Here is an 18,830-nt window from a genome sequence, read left to right as displayed (position 1 = left end):
ATCAGCCTGGATTAGCAAGGCTGTTCTAGAGTGGGCTTGGCGCCTCCACCAGGCTATCCTTTCAGGGGCTCCCAAGGTTGAATTGGAGCACCCAGCTCTCCTATGCAGGCAAATACCAGAAAAAATCTGAGGCCTCCCTGAACGCCAGAAAACTGCTTGCACTCTCCACTACTCTTACTGTATCTATCCGCCATACTCTTTGGCTAAAGACTTGGTCTGCCAACTTAGTATTCAAATGCTCTCTCCTGGGGTTTCCCTTGGCTTTTTCACGCCTCTTTGCCCCCCCCCCCCCCCATTTGGATGAGTTCATTTCAGAGGCTGGAGGCGACAAAAGTTCTTATTTGTTTCTGAATAAACCCTGGTGATCTGTCTGGACTTCTCAAGAAGTCTGGTCTTGGTTTTCACTCCTTTCACCGCTTTGTCAGCCCCTGTTCATCATAAAAGTCTTTTGACCAGAAGAGGAAGCCAGATTTTTTTTAAGCCCCGTCCCTCCTGTAGTCCCCCACTCCTCCAAGCAGGGCTCCTAGTTACAAGTAAGCTGGGCAGCAGTACTCAATGTCAAGCAGAAGCTGCAAAAGAAAATGTGATTTTAGGGGGGTATAAAGGACAACTAAAATCTTGTGATCGCAATGTAATGTTGCCCTTTATAAATCCCTTGTAAGACGAAATCACAAATATTCATTCAGTCTTGGGCTCCACATGTAAATGGATATGGAAGCTGGAGAGGATTCAAATTAGAGAGAGGTGGGGGGGGACTCTCTTAACATGTATAAATATATGTGTGCTCAATACATAGAACTGGCACATGATTTATTTATTCCAAGAACTGTACAAAGGACAAGGGGACATTTATTACGTGTAGACTATGGAATCTCCAACCCCAAGATGAAGTAATGGCAGATACTATGACCGCATTCAAAAAAGGGCTAGATGCTTATCTAATGAAAAATAAGGATTATAAATAATTTAGCAATGAATGATGTAAAATTAATAGAAAAGCTTGAACTTGATGGACGTGTCTTTTTTTAACCTGAGTAAGGCTGGCCATACACATAAAAGTTTGCCGCCGGTTTTTACAATTTCAGCCGACCATCTTCTTAAATTTAGTTTGTGATGGCCTTCTTCTGTCTGCCGAGGAATGTGATCTGTCAGGTTGGCAATTTTCATCTATTGTTAGCTAAAACTAGATGTTTCTAATTACGGCTGATCATTAGCCACTTTGTGCAAACACAATGTTTTTTTTTAATTATGTGTTTAATATGCCAGTTTAGTTCGGCATGTTGGTAGTGAAATCATTCATACCAACGGACGATTTCATATGTGTATGGCCAGCTCAACTATGAACTTCTGTCTAAAGGTGAGCTCCCACTCAGGCCTACTCCTTTTACTGCACTTTTGGATCCTCTGGTTTTAGATGCCTGGGTCTGCAAGGTGGTTTGTACGGACTTAAAAATAGAATTTGCTACCATGTCCTCAATCGCTTCTTTCAGTGCGTTTCCCTGCGTCTTGCTTTAGGCCCTTACATCTTTTTCGTGCTGTGGACGGTCTATACAAGGAATCCGCAACCTTCGGCACTGGTGCCACAGTCGGCACACTGGGCATGGTTTGCTGGCACACTTCCCTCTCCTGGTGTCCAGCGCTGTTGTGTGTTTGCTGGCCGGGAACACGGAGTGGGAGCGGGACTTCATTATGCACTTGGCGGCGCTGATCATGAGAGAGGGCATTGCTTCATTGTGTTTGTCGCTGTTGAACACTTCGCAAGCACACAATGCAGCGCTGCTCTCTTTCCTAAAGTTGAGTAACCGCTCTGTAAAAGAAAAGTAAGCAAAAGTTGGCATTTCTCCTTCCTGTAAGTTCCCCCCTAAGCTGGTGTTCAGTAGCCGGGGTCTCTCCTTTCTGCACCTCCTAAATCCGGCGTTCAGTCTCTCCTACGTGCACCCACCTCAAGCTGGCATTCATAAGCCACGGTCTCTCCTGTGTGCAATTCCCCCTAGCTGGTTGTCTCTCTTATGTGCACCTCCCAAATCTGGTGTTTATTAGTTTCTGTGTCTCCTATGTGCACCCACCTCAGGCTGGTATTCAGAAGCCACGGTCTCTCCTGTGTGCAATTCCCCCAAGCTGGTGTTCAGTAGTAGCGCTCTCTCCTTTTTTCACCCCCTCATCTGGTGTTCAGTCACCTCGTATGCACCACAGATGGCTCATCTCTCCAAAAAATTCAGGGATAAGGGTCACAATGAAATGTAAGTTGAATTAACTGATTAATTGGTTTGTGTCACATACGTGATAACAGATTGTGTTAAACAGCTTTCATGTTGCATGGCACACTGAGTACTTCATCTTTGATTATTTTTTGTTATCGGCACACCATACAAAAAAAAGTTGCCTACCTCTGCTCTACACCTTTGAGGGGCAATCATTCCTGTTCTTTATGATAAAAAGTTTCATGGCTTTCCACAGTTATGACGATTCTCTGGACGACATTTTGGTGAAAACCCCATCTCATGCCACAAACTTGGATAGCCTTCAAACCTCTTGGATGCAATTTGGCGTGACGTGATTTAGTTGGGGGATAAATCACCAGATGTCCTCCCTCACTCTGTCAGAACAGATATTTTTCTTAGACATTGTTTTCAATACTGCCTTGGCCCAGTTTTATCTCCCACAAAAATAAATTTCCTCCCTCCAGTGGAACATCAAATCCTTCGGAAAGAGACACCCCTTCCCACTCCGTTCCTGTAAGCACAATCTGGGCTCCATGGTATCTTCGATCGTGGCAATGCATATGCTCAATTGCACACTTGCCCGCTTCAAAGGGCGATCCTAGCCTGCTGGGATCAGTCCTTGTCCTTGCTGGACAGTCTAATCCTCATACCTAATGAAAGAGTGTCAATCCAGTGGCAGCATTTTCCTCCTACCATTCTTCAAGGCTGCTCCTTCGTCCCGTTTCACTGGCTGGTCCTGACAACAGATGCCAGCCTTGAGCTCTGGGGGTGTCTTCCAACACCTGACCGTTCAGGGAATATGTTCACCGGAGAAAGCTACAGGAGCTTCAGGCAATCTATCTGTCCCTCCTCTATTGGACTGCCCTCCAGTTGGACAGTGCCACAGCGGTCCCCTATCTGAACCATTAGGGCGACACCTGCAACGCAACCGTGACGTCAGAGTCAGACAGGATCCTGCCGTGGACTGAGTGCAATGTCCCAGGTCTTTCCGCGGTTAACATCCTTGGAGTTGCCAACTTCCTCAGCCAAGAATGTCTAGACCCAGGAAAATTGGTCTATACACCAAGATGTATTTGATAAACTCTGCACCTGGTGGGGGACCATGGACGTAGAACTAATGGCTTCTAGTTTCAATAACAAAAAAAGTCTGCTTTGTGAAACAAGCACGGGACCCTCCTCGCTTGCACAGTAGACGCTCTAATTGTTCCTAGAGACCGGTTCAGCCTCTTTACGCTGCATGCCCATCCTCTTCTTCCCAGCATTCTAAAGGCCAGAAAACCATCTTCCTCTCAGATTTACTATAGGACCTGTAAGTCCTTTTTTTAGCTGGTGCAAGGTGCAAATTCCTTCTAATTTTTTCTTGTCTAGGATCCTCTATCCTTTTTAGGGGGTTTAAACCCCTCGGTCTCTGACTTAGTTCTTTTAAAACTATGGTCTCAGCTCTGTCCTTTATTTTTTAAAGTCCTTTGGCTGCTAAACCAGGTGAGTGTAATTTTCTTCAAGACGTTGCCCATGCAGTTCCTCCATACCGGTACCCTACAGCTCCTAGAGACTTGAAAGTGGTCCTCGAGGCTACGCAATCATCCCCCTTTAAACCCTTGTGAGACATCCATCTTCGCCTTCTATCCTGGAAGCTAACCTTTCTATTGGCGGAACCTCCATTCAGAGGGTGTCCAAATTGACTGCTACTTCTTTTGGTTCTAGTTCCCTTCCTTATGGGGACTGCTTTTGAAAATCTCAAGGTGTAGTGTGTCCCTCAATGACATGAAAGGGGGTTTTTGGTACTCCTCGTAAAATCCTTTTCTCATCCAGTTCATTCGGGGGACAGAGTTCCTACCCAATTGATTTTTTGTTTTATGGGTATCTACTGGCACGTCCTGAACGGTTTCTATTTGCCTCAGGGGTCTTATCTGGATAGTTTTTTTCTTTTATCTTTTCTTCTGGTTCACTGTATGTTTGTTTATGTTTGCATACTTCTTTCTTCTACTCCTGTTTGTGTACTGACTGGTTAGCTCAGTATCTGCAGGAAGGTGTATAATCTGAGTAGGAGCTAACGCTTTTCGCTTAGTGTCTGCTTCCTAGTGGCAGCATCTTATACCCAAGGTCTATTGTGTCCCCAATAAACTTGACAAGAGAATGATTTTATACTAACATAAGAAAAATCCCCTTTTTAGATTTTAGAAAATTAATTGTGAAGGTGGACCTTTTCTTTAAGCCAGGCTGTGACTATTTTTAGGAAAGCTGAAGAGCCTGGGCTGTGAATAGAGGGAAGTGGAGGCACTGCTGCGACTGTTAGGGGAAGGAGGGCAGGTGAATACTGGAGGGATTAGTGTCACTTCTAGGACTGATTTCCCGACTGATGTATAAAGCTGGCCATACACATTAGATAATTATTGGCCAAACCCTTAGGACCTAATAATGGGTACAGGTTAAACCATATTTGATGTAAGTGATGTTTATAGGCTTTCAAGTCCTACAAGTGTGTCGTTTCTATAAAGGGAAAATATAACGTAAAGATGTAGATGCATGTACAGAACAACGAAACACATGAATATTGACCTATACAAAATATCACCATATAAAGGAGCAGTGCAAATAATTATACTAATTATGGGGGTGTAATACAAGAAACATGCAGATTTAACAATTTCACTGCCAAAAAGTATGTAATATGTCATGAATTTAAATGTTTGCCATGACTAGAATATATAGGCTAGATCTTGGTATCATATTAAAGCACAGAATCTCAATAGCTTTCAAATTATACCAAGGTACGCCACTCTTTTGAAGTCGGGAGCAGAATATATGGTTAGATAGGTAATAAGGTTAAAAAAAGACATAGGTCTTTCAAGTTCGTCCAGGGAAAGGGAGAGGAAGTGGATGAAGGAAAGGAGTAGGGGTAAATTTTAGAACTTTGTCCCCCTTATTGATCCAGATGAAGGCAAAAAAAAAAACACCATAAGCTATGGGCTAATTTCATGCCTTTTGGGGTTGAGAAGTTTTTCTTTCTTGTTTTTTGTGCAATAGAGGGATAGAAGGGGGAAGCTGCAAGTGACATCCGGAAGAATCGAAGCCTATGCAGCCTTCCAGTGACCCCAGGGCGGGTTGATACATGGACATTTATTCATTTTATCACCCCTCTCACCAGTTAGAGTGAATATATGCTTTTTGTTAATACGATTTCTTACATTTTATAATGCAGGTGTTATTTGTGTGTGTCGAAAGTGTGAGAATTGTCCCAGCAGCAGAAGGATTAATGTTGGCTTCTTTCCTCCATAGAAAGCCCATTACTGTTTCCTTACTATCAAGAAAAATCACTTCATTTCATGAAACGACAGATGGAAGGTGTTATTGACCAATGCCTGGCAAAACCTGCTGTAAGACTATTCTTTTATTTGTTTGGTTTTTTTTTGTTTTTTTACAATTGACATTTTGTTCAGTGTGTATTTTATTTGTGTACTTTATATTGCAGGACATAATAGGGAAATCTGTACAACAGAAACTTTGTATTCCTTTATATTCTGCATCAAAAAGGTAACTTTTTTTCATATTCATTCTGTGCTTTATTTGTAGAACAATAAAATATGCAATATATTTCAGGAACAGACAGATAGAGGTGATATAGGGTTTTTTTCTGGAATGGTTTACAGAAAGTAGCAAATTTACTTTTAGGTGTTCATGACGCGAGTGTGTTTCCCATCGGTTTTCTGTCCGTTTTAACAATGGACAGAAAACTGACCCATGCGATTCAATTGGTTATTCACACCTCCGTGTTTTCTCATGGTACGTGTGGCCGTTGCGAAATGCAGAGATGAAGAAAAAAGTGAGACCTGAAAGTGCTTGCAGAGGAGAAACACAGATGAGACCCGGAAACAACACGGATGCAACACGGACAGTCATATGCATGTAAAACGGATCGTTTCTTTTTTGTTGACGCAAATCAGACCTACATGCTCTTGTGAATAAGGCCTAACACTGATCATACCAGTTAATAGACTTCCATACAAATCTACCTCTAGAAGTACTCTTTAAAGGGGTTGTCCGGGCACGGAGCAGTTTTTTATACTGATGACCTGTCCATAGGATAGGTCATCAGTATATGATCGGTGGGGGTCCAACACCTGGACTCCGTACCAATCAGCTGTTCTGGCTGCCTCCAGCTACTAGATGTCCGTGCCGGAAGCAAGTCGCTCCGGTCACGGTACAGCGTCCGTGCTGCAGTACTGCAGCTCTGCTCCTATTCTAGTGAATAGGAGCAGCGTTGCAGTACTGCAGCATGGCTGCTGTGCAGTGTACGGAGCCTTTTGCTTCTGGCACTGCATAACATCTGGTGCCCGGAGGCAGCCGGAACAGACTCATTTGACACCTTGTAGGGCTCCTTGTACCTGATCAACAATTTTGAAAGCAGCCGACGTTGCCTTTCAGTTCTGTTCTGTAGTACGTTGGGTTAGTTCTATAGTAGTAGTAAAGTTTAATGACTGAGTAGCTTTGACTGAGAATTTGTATTCGTTGCTCTTTCCGATTCTCTTGCAGTGAGGAGTCTTGTCCGCGGCTGATTTCTCTACCATCCCTGTAAGTTCTTTACTATTTTAAAACCACATCTTTCTGGAATATTGGATTGAACCTCGAGCTTACAGCCACGGTTTCTGTCTTGTTTTTCAGCTGGAATGATAAATCACAGAATCTGCACTATGTCATGTTCCGTATGATGGAAAGCTGTGAAAACAAGCTGTTCATTTTCAGGCAGCCAACAGATGTTTCTAGGTATTAAAGGAAGGAATAACAAAGTAAAATAAGTGTTCGAAAAGAACATCACAAGGAAATGAGTTCTCTTTATTTGGAGGCCTGTTCTCCTGTAAAGCTGGTACTAAATCACTAGATGCTTTGGTGCTCTATATGCAAACAAACCTTTTACATTCTTCTGCATAATAGGACCGTCCCATATCAGGGTGCTGCCACAAAACGAAACATTTTAGTCCATGTTTCAGCTGCTAAATTCGACTGTAATGTTACTGCTGCTCTTAGAAAGAGTTACAATAGATATCGTGGCCTAGCACATAGCTCGTGAAATCCGTTGGTAGGCAGCGATCACGCTCCTTGCCTGGTGGAGAGGATTTTCTTTCCTACTGGCAGCAAAGATCGGAAGGCCCTGTTCACACAGAGTTGTTTGCCGGGGAAACTGCAGCAAAAAACTGCCGAAGTTGCCTCCTATTGATTTCAACGGGAGGTGGAAGCGTTTTTTTCCCATGAGCAAAAAAAAAACGCTTGCGGGAAAAAGATGCAACATGCCCTATCTTGAGGCGTTTTCCACCTCAAAAACCCCATTGAAATCAATTTTTGCCGCGATTTTTTACGTTTTTCTGCAAAAACTCTGGCAGATATTCACTCTGCCTGTTTAAGAAATAGCTAAAAAAAAAACGCGTCAAAAACACGTGTGGTGCAAAACCACTTAAAATAAACCGGAGCTGATTTTTCCAGGCAGAAATTTGTGTGAACAGGGCCTAATGGTGGTTTGAAAAATAGTCGCGTGTAGAGTAAACTTTATTTATATTATCAACACTGAATCTACTATAGTAGGCTGTAAATGCGGCATGGCCACTGATGGGTGGAGCCCGTAGGCTGAGCAAGCCGGGGGGCACGGTTTTATTAGTTACCCCTCTGCTCCAGGTCCATTTTTGCTCCCACCAATTTTGAGACTAGCAGGGGCACTAGTGGTGTAGTGGTGAGCAGTAAAAGAGAGGTGCCCATTAGGTTGGAGGGTGACAGAAGAGCATGCGCTCTTGTCCCCTTTATGTTCATTGGCAGGGGTACAATGGCACAGTGGGGTTGAAACTGTGCGCCCGCCAGGAGGGGAAAGCAGGGGATAGCGTCACCCATTTCCACCCCATAGTGGAAAGAAAAATTAACCTTAAAAAGCTGACAACCTGCTAGACCAGCAGGATCATCTGCCTCCTACGGACACTGAGCTAAGACTGAATAATGTGTGGGCAGAGTATATCCTGTACGAGGGGCTAGCACTTTTTTAAGGTCAGGCCTTTTAGTGGCAACCGCATATAGCCACGGTCTGTGTCCCCCGATGATATGAACGCATGATCCGTAGCATTGGCTTTAGTAAGACCTGCATTACATAGGGCAGAATATAAACCTTTACTGTGCTTCATACGTATAGAAGTATGAGGTCATTATAAGAGGAACGAGCTGCTAGACGACGTCATCAGACATTTATTGTTTGCTGCATATTAATATTTCTGTCATTTTAATTTTAGAACTGTGAATGAAGCTTTTGTTGCTGTGGAATTTGCAGGTTCCTTAAAAAGTAGCACAAGTGAAAATCAAGAATCATTGTGAGTATGGTCTGTGCCCGGTATCCTAAATTAACTAAATTCGCAATAAAGGGGTTCATTTAAAAATGGTAAGCGCTTATTTCTCCAGTACAGTTCTCCCCAAACACATTATACCGTCAATTTGAGTTGAATACTGAACTAAACTGTGGGTGTACATTTATTTTCAACCAGTCTCATATACTCCGGCTCTCTCATCCATGTATTTTTCCTTCTATCCTCAGTATCAATTAAACTTACTTTAAAAAAAATAAAAATAAAAAAAAGGCCAGATTTTTATTGTCCTTTTAGGCCTTGTTCACACGTCGGATTTGATACTGATTTTGACGTGTATTCCATACTGAAATTCGTGTCAAATCCGAGGACAATCCACATCCTATGTTACTTATTCTGGGCAGAAAAGCTGAGGATTAGCTGCGGAGACACATGTCGGATTTGATGGTGACATGTGAGTAGAGCTTTACAAATCAGGGATTGGAAAGTTTCGTCTCCTGCCTATCTGGTAACCATCATGGCTTTTGGCAACTCTTGGTTATTTATCTAGGTAACCGCAATTGACAAAACCTGTGACCAGTATTAACATCAAGTAGATCCGTCGGGGATGTCAGTCTGCAGTGTCAATTCGGTATTATATTCCACATGGAACTGCCTTCCAGCATTATCTTTCGGGGTTTTAACAGAAAAAAAGAGAATGGTGGCGTATAGTCCGACTTCTAAGACGAATATAAAATGGTTTAGTGAATATGCTGTTATGGTTGTCATTATTAATAGTGTGTCATGTCCGATCTTCAGGCGTTACAGTTTTCTCGATGCTCGTTTTTATGACGACGAAGTTTTGACTTTGGTACTGAGAGATCACAATGAGCAAGAGGGAAAAGACAGGATTTTGGCTCTTCTTCCATTGTCTTCAGTATATTCTGATGAAGATGCAGAAGATCCGTTCATTAGAGATACAAGTAAGAGGTAAGGAGACGTTCTAATAATGATAATAATGTCCTTTATGTAGCCACAATGTAATCTACATGGGGAAGATGTATACATGGATAAGAGTAAGCGTAAGACATCTGTCGACAGGCAACGTAAGGCTCTGTTCTCATCTGCGACGGTCACTTCATTAGGAACCTACGTCGCAGATCCGGAGAGAAATTCTAAACAAAGATGCGCAGTATTCTGAAACCTGACGGACCATTTAAAGTCAATGGTTTACGTTGGGTGCCATTGGGGTCCACCAGCGGAAAAACAGAAAACTGATGTGAACGAAGCCTTAATAAAGAACCTGAGCTACAGAGATTTACACTCTATTAAAATATATTAGTATATTCATTTATTTCTTTTTGAGGGTTTAGTGCTTTTCACTTCTACTGTCAAGAGGGGGTCTGGTGATACTCCGCCTAAAGCTGCCAATACGTGATGTACAATATATTTCTTCTAAAAAGTTCCTGTTTTTTTGTGGGGATATCATCATCTGCAATGACGTCTATGGTGTTGTCTGCCAAGCACGTACGATCATTCCCTAGTTTGTGAATGTCAGGCAGCATGCTCCCAATCACCAGTCTCTCTTCCGTAACCCTTTCATGACCAAGGGCCAAATTTTCCATTTTAGATATGCACTTCTTTAAAAAATAATATCTTTTCAACCGCTTTGATAACTATTTTTAAAAGACTTATGAGGCTTTCGTTTTCTAGATTACTTTAACTCGTTGGCGCAGTATCGCGTACATGCATGGCACAGAATGCAGCCATTAGCGCATTCCGCCGTGCATGTACGTGAAGGAGATCGTGCGGGCACAGAAGCAGGGCCCACATGATTGCCGCAGGAGCCTGGCTGTGACTGACTACCGGGCTCCCGCTGCATCGGCTAGGATTGGAGAAACCTCCAATCCAGGTCATTTAACACTTTGAATGCTGCGGTCAATAGCGACCGCAACATTTAAGTTGTTTGACAGAAGGAGGGAGCTCCCCCTGTCACCAAACGGCGGCCCGCGAATGCAATCGCCGACTGGCGACGGGTTGCCATTGCAGCCAGGAGCCTAACTAAGGCCCCCAGGCCTGCCCTGGCTGTATGCCTATTAGGCCATGCCTGACAGGCAATAATGCTTTGGTATACGAAGTATACCAAAGCATTATATACGCCATCAGAAGATCGCATGGTAAAGTCCCCTAGTGGGACTATTAAATTTTTTTTAAAAACAGTTAAATAAAGTTTATTAAAAAAGAAAAGACAACATTACAGTAAAAATTTAAATAAAACCACTTTTTTTCCCATAAAAAGTGGTATTATTTACTGAAAGTGCAAAAAAACTGAAAACACACACATATATGGTATAATCGCGATCGTAATGACCCGAGTAATAAAGTCAAGTCATTAATTACACTGCCAGGTGAACGTGGCACAAAAAAACAACGGGGGAAAATTATTATTTTTTCCTCCCCCCCCCAATTTTTTTTTATAAAAGTTAATCAATAAGTCCCATGTACCCCAAAATGATACCAATGAAAACTACATCTTGTCCCGCAAAAAGCAAGTCTTCATATGGCAACATCGACATACAAAATAAAAAGTTACGGCTCTTGAAAATCGGCGATGCAAAAACAAATAATGTTTGTTTGAAAGTGTTTTAATTGTGCAAAAGTAGCAAAACATAAAAAACACCTATACATATTTGGCATCGCCGTAATCGTACCGACCCATAGAATAAAGTTAACATGTTATTTACACCGCATAGTAAACGGCGTAAATTTAAAATTTGAAAAAACAATGCTGGAATGGCTGGTATTTTTTTCAATTCCTTCCCTAAAAAAATGAATAAAAGATAAGCAAAATAATATATACATTAAAAATTGTGAAAAATACAACTCATCCCGCAAAAACAAGCCCTCATATGGCTATATCGACATAAAAATAAAAAAGTTATGACTCTTGGAAGGCGGGGAGGAAAAACTAAAAAGAATGCTTGGTCCTTTAAAGGGGATGTCCGAGATACCATCATATTTTCAAAAACCCCTTTTAATGCATGTAATTTATAAATGTAAATACATTTGTAATATACTTACGTTTTCCAAAGTGGTCCCGTTTCCATAGCAGTTAATGGCAGCTAGGAAAGCAACGTAGCCTGCGAGCTATGCTGTTTCCTGTGGATATGTCATAAATGTCTCCCATGTCATTACCCTTTTTCCCTTTTTTTTTTTTTGTTTCTACACATTTTATTAGTCCCTCTAGGGGACTTGAACCAGTGATCGTTAGATCGCTGGTACAATGCACTGCAGTACTATTGTAAGGCAGTACATTGTCATTTTTACAGGCTCCTGTAACAGCGCGATCGCTCTTCCTGTCCATTAGTCCCGGGTGTCAGCTGTAATACACAGCTGACACCCGCAGCGTGAGTTTGCTCCATACATCACCCCCCGCACCACAACGTGCTATTATGTTATGGTGCGCAAAGGGGTTAATGCGCAGCGGATGGTGATAATAGCAATTTTCCACTGATGTGCCATTTTATTGCACAATATGTTGTGCCACTGATGTTAAGCGGGTTCTCCCGGGTATGGCGAGGCCATATATGTGGAAGTAAACAGCTATTTGGGCACCGTGTACTGCTCAGGAGGGAGGGAGCGCCATTTGGCTTTTGGAGCGCAGATTTAGCTTGGTAGTTTTTCTGTTTTTGGGTTTTGCTGGTATTTCAGTTTATAATGTGGGGGCATATGTTATCTATGCGGGGTACATCAGGGGTATATGTAATCTGTGCGGGGTACATCAGGGCATAATAAGAGGGTATAATAATGGAGTAATAAAACAATAATCCGCAGATATGTGGCCGGTGTCGCACTGATAAATGCCGACAAATCTTATCTGCTTTTGGACACTGCACATTTTGTGTTACCATATTCATTTATTTATTTATTTTCTCCACCGGAGCTGTGTGAGGACTTTTTTGTTGCTGGACAATCTGTCGTTTTTGTTGGAACCATTTTGGGGTACATGCGATTTTTTAATTTTTTTTTTTAATCACTTTTTATTCCATTTTTTGGCAAGCAAGGTGACCAAAAACCATCAAGTCTGACATTGTTTTTTGTTCTTTTTTTTTTTTTAGTGTTCACTGTGGGCTATAAATGTCAATTTATAGACCACGGGTCGATACGATTACACGATACCATATATTTACAGTTTTTTATGCTTTGCAGTGTTTGCACAATAAAATCACTTTTTTAAAAAACCTAAAATACATTTTTTGTGTCACCATATTCTGAGAGCCATAACTTTTAATTTTTCAGTCAAAAAAAGCCGTGTAAGTGCTTGTTTTTTGCAGAACGGGTTGTAGTTTTTATTGGTACTATATTTTGGTACATGCAAGTTTTTGATTACTTTTTATTCTATATTTTGGGAGGGATGGTGACTAAAAAATAGCGAATGTGGCATTGTTTGTTTTTTTGCGGTGTTCACCGTGCAGTAAAAAAATAACATTCTAGTTTGGGTCGTTACAAACGCGGTGACACCAAATATGTGCACTTTTTCCCTAGAATAAAAGACATTAAAAAAACACTGCTTTTCTTCCTATAACTTTTATTTTTACACTTTTAGTAAACATTTTTATTAACTTTTTTTATTTTTTTTGTCCCACGAGGGGACTTAAAGACCTGCAGCGCTAATCTCTGCTATAATACGTTACACTACCTACGTAGTGTAATGTATGCTAACTGTCATTGTGTTGCTGACCGTCACTCTTACAGGAAGCCTGTCAGGATCAGCCGGAGGTCCTGATAGACTTCCATACATGGCAGACCCGAAGGACATTGTCTGACCTCCGGTTGCCATGCCAACCATCGGCACACCCCGTGATCGCATTGTGGGGGCTGCCGATCTGCTATAAACCCCTTTAAATGCGGCGATCGATTGCAATTTAAGGGGTTAATTGCCAAAATCAGCGGCGATGAACCACTGGCCGGCAACAGTGGAATGTTAGCTGCTGGAGACTCAATGACTGTACGGCCTGGTGCGCAATATAACTTCCCGCCTGGACGTACAGTTGCGTCCTGGTGCACATAGGGGTTAACCTCTATTTGCCATCCGTTTTTCATGGCTGTTAAAAAAAAAAAAAAAAATGGATACATTTTATTTGTTAGGGTTTTTTTGTCCCAACCCCCTAAAAACACCACAGTGCCCATGTAGATAGTATCACAATACTCCTGTAGGTAGTGCCAATTTTCCCACTCTACATAGTTCCAGTGCCCACTGAAGATTGTGCCACAGTGCCCACATAGTGCCACAGTTCCCACTGTAGATAGCCAATGTAGATAGTGCCACACACAATGCCCATGTAGATAGCGCCACAGTGTCCCCTGTAGGTAGTGTCCATATAGTGCCACAGTTCCCATGTAGATAGTGCAGCACCCCCTGTATATAGCAACCCCCTTTAAATAGTACCACACCCGCTGCAGATAGTGCCACCCCCTGTAGATATCCCCACCCCTGCTGTAGAAAGCACCATCCCCCCTGTAGTTAGCGCCACCCTATGCAAGTAGCTTCACCCCCCCCCCCCCCCTGTAGCATCATCTAGATAGCACCAGACCCCCACCCTGTAGATAGCGCCACCTAAGCGCCCTCTAGGAGTGGAATCCACGGTCGGAGCGATCTGACCGGGGGATTCCACTCCAAGAGGGAGCTTAGGTGGCGCTATCTACAGGGGGGAGTGCTATCTACAGGAGGGGTGACGATATATGCAGGGGGTGGAACTATCTACAGGGGGGATCAAGCTATCTACACAAGGGATGGAGAGACGTTGGGGGCTCCCTCTAGGACCGAAATCCCCGCTCCTAGAGGGAGCTTAGGTGGCGCTATCTACAGGGGGTGTTTGCACTGGGCACACCCCCTTTAAGCGGTGCTATATGTATGGAAAGACTCTCCATTGTTTTGTTGCGTTTTTTGGGGTCAGTGGGTTTGTTTTTTTAAACGAAGCATGTTTTTTTTTTTTTTTTGGCATGTACAAAACGATAAAAACAAAAGCACCAATACACATGTAAAACACAGCATTAGGCCTTATTCACACAAACGAGTCTGTTTTGCGCGCGTAAAAAACGCAGCGTTTTTCCTGCGTTGCAGTTCCGTGTGATATCCGTGTACGGGGCGCGTCTGCGTTTTTTACGTGCGTATCTCATCTGTATGTCGCGTGTGTTTTACGTCCACAATACGAAAACTGACCAATTGGTGCGTGATGCACAAAAAACGCACAAGTATAGGACATGCAGTCAGCTTCACGCAGCGGACACACGCTGCGCGAAAAAAACTGGTTGTCTGAATGGACCCACTAAATTGCATAGGTCCGTGTGACGTCCGTTGTATTAATGCGCGTAACACGGATGTGACATACGCTCGTGTGAATAAGTCCTAAGAAACATACAGCGTTTTTTTCACATGCGTTTTAACACAATGGAAAAAATAAGTGTGTGTAAAGGGGGCCCCAATTTGGCATACTACGCTATACATACTACATACACACGGCACGCCTACCTACGTCAGCCCACGGACACCCAAAGGCGCAGCTCAATACTAAATTTGGCACTATAATCGCAAGTTGTTTAGCCACGCCCCTTTTGATGCCTAATATTTTTTTCCATTACATTTAATGCAGAAAAGTGGAGCAGTTGCCCTTAGCAACAAATTTGGTCACTCATTTCCCAGCGTGACCTGGAATGTGATTGCTTGCTATGGGCTGCACTCGTTTCCATACACGAGGAGCAGATATTGTACTTTTTAAAATCATTTCCACTGAGATGAATTTATTTCAGATGTCCATTGCTTGTTGTGTGATTCAGGATTCAGTCATGTTTTACTCCTGTGATTTTGTACAGGCTGGAAGAGCAGTGCGCCGACATCCCCTCACGCACCGTTCACCTGGAAAGTCAGTGGCGCCTGCTGGAGAATATCAAAGCTCATTATGCGTCTGTAAACGGTATACGCAAAGTGGCATCTGTGGTAAGTACCGTTATGTTTGTACCTGTGTGAAGCCATGCATACGGAATAATAAATTCTAAGGTCCACTTTTGTAACCAATTTTATTTATTGTTCCCAAGCATCTAAAATTAATAATTAAAGGGATTATCTCAAGATTAAAAGTGATCTCCTAACCCCAGGACAGGTGATAACATGCTAATGGATGGGGACCCGACCGTTGGGACCTCCACCGATCACGAGAACAGGGGTCCCGTTCCCCTGAATGAACTGAGCAGCAGGTCGCACATGCGCATTGCTGCTTCATTCACTGTCTATGGGATTGCCAGAGATAACTGAGCGCTCTACTCTGCTATCTCTGCCAAAGAGAATGAATGGAGCAGCAGGGCACAAGTGTGATTTGCCACTCCATTCATTCAGAGGAACGGGAGCCCTGTTCTCGTGATCTGTGGGGGTCCCAGCGGTCAGACCCCCACCGATCAGCATGTTATCACCTATTCTGTGGTTAGGAGATAACTTTTAATCTGGAGACAACCCCTTTAAGCAACTTTGCAAATAGTCTTAATTAAATATATCCTACCGTTTGGTGTCTACAGCTCCTATACAGACCTATCTGTCTCCGTGGTAACAGATTACAAGAAAACCCTGTATAGTCTGAACCTTCTACTTCTAACTAACGTCCATTTGGCAGGTTAGCAAGAAGTAGGTTTGGACTACGGTTTGTTTGTAGTCTGTTACTATGGAGACATAGGTCTGCTTAAGAGTCGTAAACTCAAAACAATAGACGATTTTTAACTAAGACTATTTGCAAAGTTTTTTTTCATTTATCTTTTGAAAAACAAATCAAAATTGTTGCAAAGGTGTTCTTTCCCTTTACAAATTTACATGCGCCAGCCATAACTCACCCATCTGTACTATTCTGCTTCTGCCTCAGTTAACTCTCAGGTCAAAGATGGTGACTTAGGGTATGTTCACACGGGCTATTTTCAGGGGCATTTTGCCCATTTCAATGGGAAATACAGCGTTCTGTTCCGACGGGGCGTTTTCTACACGGACGTTTTTCAAACAGCCGCGTAAAAAAACCGCCCGCGAATAAGAAGTGTTTGTCACTTCTTGAGCCATTTTTGGAGCAGTTTTTCATTGACTCTATAGAAAAACAGCTCCAAAAACGGCTGTAAAAAACTCAGCGAAAAACGCGAGTTGCTAAAAAAAAAAAAAAGGCTTTCATGAGCAGTGGTCTCTCTCCACCCACCTGCCCTTCTGTGCATAGAAAGAAAGCTGTCAATCAGTGGCAGGTGGCAGCTCATGAATATTGAGGACTCCCGTGCGTGCGTGCGCACATCATTGAGTGGACTCCTGGCTTAGCTCATGATGCCAATTTTATAAAAACTACTGCAAAAAAAAAATAAGTGACACAGCGCTATAATCAGGTCTGTCACTACTGTATACTGCCCTCAGACCGTGACGGAGTCTCTTTAATCATTGACTCCAAATATAAAGGTCTGCTATTTTTAAGTGGTTTATATCTTTATTGTGCAGCTAAGTTCCAATCTGCGACACGTGCGAGTGTTTGAGATGGATGTGGAAGATGACGGAGAAGCTGATGAGGAGGAGGAAGAATCTCGTTCTCATGATGTAACTGAGGAAGACTTGGATCATTCTACAGACAATGCACAGAACAATGGCCTGGAAGCAGCAGATGTTACAGAAGAAAGCCTGGACTTCTGATTGTTTGTGAAGAGACCTCGTGTCAGTCTATATGAACATTAAAAGTGTAGACAACAGGCTCCAAAAAAAAAAGGCCAATGGCTGAAATATTGCACATTTGTGAAGGATATTGGCTAAATAAGAAGTCAGATTCTGGAAGCTGCGGTCTACAATGTTACTGAGTATATACTATGAAGACTTGGACCAACCCTAGGAGGCAACTCTGCGTCATCTGCTGTTGTTTTTGGTGCTCTTATGTTTTATGGGTCTGGCTGTATGAAGCCCTCACATATTCCGCAGGGCAGAAAGGCTCCAATGTTTTAAACTAATTCCAGATGGGACCTCCAATTGAGCTAGAACAAAGAGCGCCTTTTGTCTTCAATCTGCCTCTCTACAGCCATAAGGGGGTTTTACACCGGGTGATTATCGGGCAGACAAGCGTTCATAGAACGCTCGTTGCCGATAATTGCCCAGCGATCAGCAAATGAATGAGCAAACACTCGATGATCTGCTGATCGTATCGTTCTAAAAAAGTTCAATATTATCGTTGTCAGCAGTACATCTCACTGTGTAAACAGGGAGACGCGCTGCCGACATGATACTGTATGGGGACGAGCGATCAGAGTAATGACCACTTGCCCCCATACATAGCCCCGTGTGACAGGAGCAAACGAGCGCCGATTATCGATCTCTCGTTGATCTGCGCTCGCTGCACCGGCCGATTATCAGCCGGTGTAATAGGGGCTATAGCCTGTGAAACTTTGTTGTCTCTTTCAAGAGAGTGCCAAAGTAACTTCTTTTGAGTGTTTCAGTGCCTGACTGTTAGAGGCTCTGTCACCAGATTCTGAAATCCCTATCTCCTATTGCATGTGATCGGCGCTGCAATGTAGAGAACAGTAACGTTTGTTTTTTTTTTTAAAAACTTTCATTTTTGGCCAAGTTATGAGCTATTTTATATATATGCAAATGAGGTTTGAAATGGACAACTGGGCGTTTTTTTTTCGTTATGTCCAACTGGGCGTGTATTGTGTTTTTAACTGGGCGTGTTTACGTGTATGCCGCTGACCAATCAGTGACCAGTCAGCATCATACACTCCTCTCCATTGATTTACACAGCAGCGATGTGCAGCCGCATACACAGAGATTAACGTTAATCAAGTGTCCTGATAATGAATACACATCAAATCCAGCCTGGACGTCATGTGTATTCAGAATCCTGACACTTCTGACTCTTTTCTGTGAGATTTGCAGCAAGGGAAACGAAAGTTGTCCATTTCAAGCCTCATTTGCATATATATAAAATAGCTCATAACTTGGCCAAAAATGAACGTTTAAAAAAAACAAAAAAACACGTTACTTCTACATTGCAGCGCCGATCACATGCAATAGGAGATAGGGATTTGAGAATCTGGTGACAGAGCCTCTTTAAGGCTATTGCTACATGTGGGAGTGGGTTAGGATATAAAGTGTCCACAAATGGACTTTACCTGTTCAGTACCAGAGATTTAACAATAACAGTCAGTAATAAATCCTAATATTTTGTAGTTTTGTTTAATCCTTTTAAGGAAATTGTGCTTAGATCCAATCTATAAAGTGAAATGGAGGCACCAAGTG

General features: G+C 42.7%; 1 protein-coding gene across 3 annotated transcripts in view; it reads left to right on the top strand.

The window, feature by feature from the left end:
- The window catches only part of ANAPC4 (anaphase promoting complex subunit 4), a 113,843-nt gene extending 95,773 nt beyond the window's left edge, over positions 1–18,070 (top strand). For all 3 annotated transcript variants that reach the window (XM_075840141.1, XM_075840142.1, XM_075840143.1), the window contains 8 exons: positions 5,502–5,599; positions 5,695–5,756; positions 6,756–6,794; positions 6,885–6,986; positions 8,489–8,566; positions 9,356–9,526; positions 15,410–15,533; positions 17,049–18,070. In XM_075840141.1, coding sequence (XP_075696256.1) covers positions 5,502–5,599; positions 5,695–5,756; positions 6,756–6,794; positions 6,885–6,986; positions 8,489–8,566; positions 9,356–9,526; positions 15,410–15,533; positions 17,049–17,237 — 863 coding nt within the window. In that variant the 3' untranslated portion in view covers positions 17,238–18,070. The remainder of the gene's footprint in view (positions 1–5,501; positions 5,600–5,694; positions 5,757–6,755; positions 6,795–6,884; positions 6,987–8,488; positions 8,567–9,355; positions 9,527–15,409; positions 15,534–17,048) is intronic.
- Positions 18,071–18,830: the final 760 nt, after the last annotated feature.

This window comes from Rhinoderma darwinii, chromosome 10, assembly GCF_050947455.1.
Source record: "Rhinoderma darwinii isolate aRhiDar2 chromosome 10, aRhiDar2.hap1, whole genome shotgun sequence".
NCBI lineage: Eukaryota > Metazoa > Chordata > Amphibia > Anura > Rhinodermatidae > Rhinoderma > Rhinoderma darwinii.
Note: the sequence above shows the minus strand (reverse complement) of the source record. Positions and strands in the feature narration are given on the sequence as shown.